Below are 6848 nucleotides of genomic sequence, written 5' to 3'. Positions count from 1 at the left end.
TTTGTCATCTAGGCTGGAGTGGAATGGTGCAATCACGGCTCACTGCAACCTCTACCTCCTGGGTTCAAGCGATTCTCCTGCCTCAGCCTCCTGAGTAGCTGGGACTACAAGCGTGAACCACAGTCATGTGCCACCACGCCTGACTAATTTTTGTATTTTTAATGGAAGTGGTGTTTCACCATGTTGGCCAGGCTGGTCTCGAACCACTGACCTCAGGTGATCCACCCACCTTGGCCTCCCAGAGTGCTAGGATTACAGGCATGAGCCAGTGCACCCAGCCATTTTGTAAATAAGCAATTAAAAAAAATTTCTGTAGAACTTAAGACTCAGTTTTGATTCCTGCAAATTAGGGTAGACTATTTCTGTCTTACTGATCACTGTTCTTCTATTTCCTCAGGGCCTGGCATACTGTAGGCATTCAGTAAAAGTATGTTGAATGAGTTTATACATTTTTTATATAGTGGAGGCTTGTATTTTGTGATTGTTTTCTGTAGATGTGTTGTATCTGTCATTTTTTACTAAAGCATGGTCTATTAAGGCCTATATCTAGCCAGTGTGCCTCAGTATGTAAGTATGAGATGTTCACAGCTTGAGCTCATCTTGATAGGTTTCATATGTGTTCTGATTGCTTGGTGCCTGCACTGTGCCAGTTGTTAAATGTTTGAATAATGCCTCTCCAGTGTCATTATTATATCATGCAGAATTGTTTTTGACTCAGTGAGTAATTTGTCAGAAATAGGTTACCTGAGAAATTCCAAACTTTTGTATCCATACTGTTTGTATTTATGATTATTTCATAAGCTCTACAGCTCACATCAGTGGTGTTTTGTGCATTTGCTTTTTTTTTTTTTTTTTTTTTTTTTTTTTTTTTTTTTTTTTTTTTTTTTCAGACAGGGTCTTGCTCTGTCACCCAGGCTGGAGTGTAGTGACACAATCTTGGGTTGCTGCAACCTCTGCCTCTCAGACTCAAGCCATCCTCCCACCTCAGCCTCCAAGCAGCTGGGCCTACAGCCACATGCCACCACACCCAGCTAATTTTTTATTTTTGGTAGAGATGGGGTCTTGCCATGTTGGTTTAAGACCCCAGGCTGGTCTTGAACTCTCTGAGCGAAACTGATCTGCTCTCTCAGATTCTCAGAGTGCTGGGATGTGTCACCATGCCTGGCTGCATTTGCCTCTTTTTAAATTGTTTATTAAAATAAGTAATATATGTTCATATCACAAAATTCAAATTGTTCAAAAATGGATGTACTAAAATATTTTTCTTTGCCTTCTATGCAATACAACTTTTCTTTTACAGAGGCAATCAATAGTTAGTTTATTCTTAGACATATTTAGCACATACATAGGTCTATGTGTAAATGTTTTACACCCAAATTGTAGCCTGCTGTTCACACTTCTCTCCACCTTGATTTTCTCAAAGTATCTTAGAGATCTTTTCATATCACATAGAGTGGCCTCATTATTTTCAGTTTGTACATCATATTCCATTGTATAGTTAGATACAACTGTATTAACTTTTATCTTGTAATTTTAAAAAATTCAATACAGTGAAGGTCTTGTATCTAACATCGTTATCTAAATGTATCTATAATATAAATTTCTAGTTGTTTGATTGCTGTTTCAAAAATAAAAAAATTTGATAGATATCACCAAACTGCTGTTTATTGTTTTTCTTTTTTTTTGAGACAGGGTCTCACTCTGTCAACCAGTCTGCAGTGCAGTAGTGTGATCTTGGCTCACTGCAACCTCTGCCTCCCTGGTTCAAGTGGTTCTCGTGCCTCAGCGCCCCAAGTAGATGGTACTATAGGCGTGCGCCACCATACCTGGCTAATTTTTCTATTTTTAGTAGCAACTGGGTTTCACTGTGTTGCCCAGGCTGGTCTTGAACTTCTGTGCTCAAGAGATCCCTCCGTCTCCCAAAGTACTGGGATTATAGGTGTGTGCCATCGTACCCAGCCCTAATTGCTCTAAGTCATATTGTACCTGTTTCCTCAACAACAGTAATATATGACAGTACTTGTTTCCTCAACAACAGTAATGTATGACAGTACCTGTTTCCTCATGTTCTTGCACATAGTATGTATTATTTTTATATTTTGTTAGAAATTTGGAATTTGTTAATCAAGTGTATAAAAATGTTATATTAGTGTAGTTTTAATATTAATTCATTTTGTAAGCAAAGTTGAGTTTCATGTTTTAGTGCCACTTGTAGTTCCCTTTTTGTTCATTGCCTTTACCTAGTTCCCACAAGCAGATAAATTTCCTTAAAAAAATTTTTTTTCAGGAAGTTATTTGTACTTATGTAATGATATGAGTTGCAGATGATTTTTCTAAGTGTATAATTTACTGTTTGATTTTTTTTTTGCTTATAGAGTTTCTACTTATTATATAGTTAAATGTGTCAATATGAACTTCAGAAGTCTGAAAAACTCTTAGTTAGAAAAGCTTTTACCATTTGAAGTTACAAAATAATTTTTGCATCATTTCATTCCTTGCTTTTATTTAATTAGTTTTTATTTTTAGAGACATGTCTTGCTCTGTCACTCAAGCTAAAGTGCAGTGGTGTAATCATAGCTCACTGCAGTCTTGAAGTCCTGGACTTATATGACTCTCCTGCCTTGGCCTCCCAGAAGTACTGGGATTACAGGCATGAGCCACCACGCCTGGCCCATTTAGTGCTTTTATGACTTTTATTTTAGACTCATTTTATGACTTCAGTTTTACATTTAAATCTTAAACTCATTTGGAATTTTTTTTTATGGTATGACAGATTGATTGATTTTTTTTCCCAGATATTTGAATATAGCTGTCCGTAAACTTTTTTTTTAAGACAGGGTCTGGCACTGTTGCCCAGGCTAGAGTGCAGTGGTGTGAGCATAGCTCACTGTAGCCTTGAACTCCTGGGCTCAAGCGATCTTCCCACCTCAGCCTCCAGAGTACTAGGGCTACAGGTACTCACCACCATGCCTCGGTCATTTTTTTGTTTTGTTTTGTTTTGTTTTGTTTTGTTTTTGAATGTAGAGACAGAGTCTGGCTGTGTTGCCAGACTGGTCTCAAATTCCTGATCTCAAGTGATCCTCCTGCCTTAGTGTCTCCCAAAGCTTTGGGATTATAGGTGTGAACCACCATGCTCAGCCACCAACCTTTTGATTAAATGATCTTTGTTATATTTAGATGTCACTTTTATCATATAACAATGTACAAATATAGATATGTAATTATAAAATTTATAATAATCACCAGCCAGGCATTGTTAGATGCACCTTATTTATATAAATGCCTTTTTTTTTAAACCTTTTTATGGTAAGAACTTTAGATTGGTTAATGGTATTATAAATGTTAATTTCCTGGTTTAAATGGTTGTACTATGAGTATGTAATATATATACATTGGGGAAGCTAGATAAAGAGTATAAAGGAGTTTTGTACCTTTTTGAATGTTTGAAATTATTTCAAAATGAAAAGTTACAAAACAAGGAAATAATACAACCAAAACAGTTATATTAAAGTTCTTATTTGAATTATGTATTTTTAAAATCTACAAACATGATATTTATGGCCAATATAATTTAATTCAACCAGTTTAAGAATGGAATATTTCATATTATGATAGATAGCTTATAATGTTTATCCAGGAGGACTAGCGAATCAAGCACATATACTTTATAGTCAGGGCCATGCAACTAGGAGAATTGACTCAATCACAAAGAGAGACTTTTTTAGCAAGATCCCAACTATCATCTCATAATACTGCCTGGTAGTGATGATACAAAGCATTGTATCCTGAAATCTCTGCCACAGCTTTCCTAGAAAGATGAACTGTCCTTATTGCTGTGCTTGCCGGGAGTTCTTTTCTTTCTGCATGCAGATAATGGTCCTCACATTGTTCATTTCTGCTTTTTTCAGTCTCATGTCTGTGTATATTTTTGTCAGAACCTGGGATACATGTTGATCCTGCAGAAAGGAATTTTAATTTATTTCCTAGTTTTGAACCTTCCTTGCTTTCCTGGACTAAACTCTACTTGGTTATGTCTGTTATTCTTTTATAAGCCATTGGATTTGCTTTTTAAAGTTCACTTTCTTCTTCTTGCATACCTTTTGGGTATGCTGTTTAGAAATGCATAATGCATAATGAAAAACCAAGAAGTATTCAGAAAGAAAGAGTAGGTGAATCATGTGTGTAACTATTTCTGACTCAGATCTTTTAAAAATCTAGTTAAGATGTATTGTATACCTTAAATGTAGGTATTTTTTAAAAAATCAAATTTTAAAAAATGTATTTAAAAATCTAGTTTAATGAAATACCTCTAAAAGGTAATTCTAAAAGTATTTTAATTCCTTTAAATAATTAGGATTTATTTAAAATTTACAAACCTTCCTTCTGTGTGGGGAGGCTCTGGGTGAGATGACAAGGTTGGTATAGGTATAGTTTTCTAGCAGTAATATCAGTGGAATACATTTTCTTGATTACTGACTTTGGATGTGCGACTAATTATATGTAAGTCATACTGATTATTGACAGAAAAGAAGAGAGGTAAATGAATAGGTATAATAAACTAAAAATTTGACTACTGTAAACTCCAATGTGTGACCACTCTGAGCCTTCTTCATCTTTTCGATTTTGCTATGAACTCATAACTTGTTGAGGTAACAAAGGAGCTTTAGGTTATTCTGTGTAGTTTGCAGATTTGCTAATTCATAAAGGAAATACTGAATGAGAAGCAATTTTAGAGCTGATTTAGATCTTTATTGGTAACAGGTTAGTAGATAGCAATTTACCTAAGACATCCTATATTTGTTTTTGTTGAAAAATATTTTAATTTTTATGTTATTTTAATTGACTTTGCTGTCTAAATTTGGACATTACTTCAGAAGTTTTTGTGCTGTGTTGTTTTTTTTTTAAATGAAACTTTTGTTTTACATGCTATGGTGATTTTGAGGATACTAATGCTTTTAATGTGTGTGTGTGTGTGTGTGTGTGTGTGTGTGTGTGTGTGTGTGTGTGTCTGTTTTTCTCTTGGAAGCTGGTAGGAGGACAGTTTGATTTGGAAATGAATTTCATTATCCAAGAAGGTGAGAGTATCAACTGTATGGTGGACCTACTGGAAAAATGTGACATTACTTGCCAAGCAGAAGTCTGGAGCATGTTTACAGCCATTCTGAAGAAAAGCATACGAAATCTTCAAGTCTGCACTGAAGTAGGACTTGTTGAAAAAGTGCTTGGGAAAATTGAAAAAGTTGACAATATGATAGCAGGTATGTTTTTTTTCTGTAGTACAGTATATGTGAAGAAATAAAGTTTGATTTTTAAATATGTATTTTTCTTATTCCATTTGGCAATATTTAAGAAATACTTGAGCCTGTAGCATGCACTTAGAACTTTAGTGTCCAAGCCCTTAAATAATTACAGTTTATTTTAAATATTTGAGAAGTATAACTAGCTGAGTTATTTTATTGTTTTCTTTTGTTTCTAGATCTTTTAGTTGACATGTTGGGAGTGTTGGCTAGCTACAGTTTGACAGTTCGAGAGCTAAAGCTTTTCTTCAGTAAACTTCAAGGAGATAAAGGACAATGGGTAAAAAAACTTAAGTACTGTTTGGTATTTTAAAGTATCCCCCCCAAACACATTAATATCTTATAAGTAACTGATATTATTATACATGGCATAATTGTCAAATTGAATAGATTATTTAAAATAGCATTGAGATCCCTATGACTACTCTTGCCCTGCTTGGACTCTAAGAGTATTTTCTAAGATAATGGTGTTTCAGGCAAACTGATAATTTAATTCTTCAAATTGTTGTTCTTTAAATGTACATTCGATATTTATTTTTTAAAATGTAGAGAAAAAAAGTATTACGTAATAGTACCTAGGTTTCTTCCTTTTGATCTAGTTTTAGCTGAGTCCCCTAAACTTGAGTAACTCACTCCGTGAAGAAAACTTTTGTTTTTAATTGGATCTACCCTCTTTAGATGCAACTTAAGAGTCATTTGCAATGGGTAGTGATGGGGGTGAACTATTTTGAACCCCAGGTGCCTTATCAAACTCTTTTTTCCACCATATAGTTATTTGTCCCATTGAGGAGGAGTAGTAAATATTTTCTCCTTTTTTGTTGCATTTCCAGGCTTATTTTAGTGCCCTTTAGAAATCATTGAACCACAGCAACAGCTCAGCCAGCTGATCCTTAATCTAGCTTTGATTAAATATATCTAAATTTGTGCTCTGCAGTTACTCTTATTCATTGTATTAAAATTTAGATTCCTCAGGAGGCTGAGGCAGGAGAATTGCCTGAACCCAGGAGGCGGAGGTTGCGGTGAGCCGAGATCGTGCCATTGCACTCCAGCCTGGGTGATAAGAGCGAAACTCTGTCTCAAAAAAAAAAAAAAATTTAGATTCCTTAGTATATGTCTCTCAAACTCCAGTTTGCTGGCTGTTTAATTTTAGAGTTTTATTATTGATTTTCATTGAATTTGATTATATTTCTGGTTCTAGCTTACCTTGTATTTATCTTAGAGTTTTTGCATCTGTGGGTTTATAAGATAGTTGTCATAAAATTTGGAAACATTTTAGTAATTGTTTCTTCAAATAATTGTCTTCTTGTCTCTACTTCCTATCTTTTCTGGGACTCCAATTATAGATACATTAGACCTCTTGATATTGTCTCACAGGTTACTGAGCTCTGCTAACTTTTTTTTTTAGTCATTTGTGCTTTATTTTAGATTGTTTTTATAGCTATAGTCTCAAGTTAACTGATACTTCCTTCAGCAGTGTGTTAATTCCATCCACTGAAATTTCAGATAGCATATTTTTCTTTCTGTAAATTCTATTTTGTTCTTTTTCTTTTT

The 6848-nt window shown here is 34.5% G+C and overlaps 1 protein-coding gene across 1 annotated transcript in view; it reads left to right on the top strand.

Annotated features, from left to right (window-relative positions):
* Nucleotides 1–6848, top strand: part of LRBA (LPS responsive beige-like anchor protein) — a 727560-nt gene that overhangs the window by 80110 nt on the left and 640602 nt on the right. Inside the window, exons 3-4 of the mRNA XM_037740751.1 lie at nt 5027–5258; nt 5477–5577. Coding sequence (XP_037596679.1) covers nt 5027–5258; nt 5477–5577 — 333 coding nt within the window. The remainder of the gene's footprint in view (nt 1–5026; nt 5259–5476; nt 5578–6848) is intronic.

The sequence above is a fragment of the Cebus imitator genome, unplaced genomic scaffold (assembly GCF_001604975.1).
Source record: "Cebus imitator isolate Cc_AM_T3 unplaced genomic scaffold, Cebus_imitator-1.0 Scaffold4, whole genome shotgun sequence".
Classification (NCBI taxonomy): Eukaryota; Metazoa; Chordata; class Mammalia; order Primates; family Cebidae; genus Cebus; species Cebus imitator.
The sequence above is the reverse complement of the archived record's forward strand: the minus strand, read 5'-3'. Positions and strand labels throughout refer to the sequence as shown.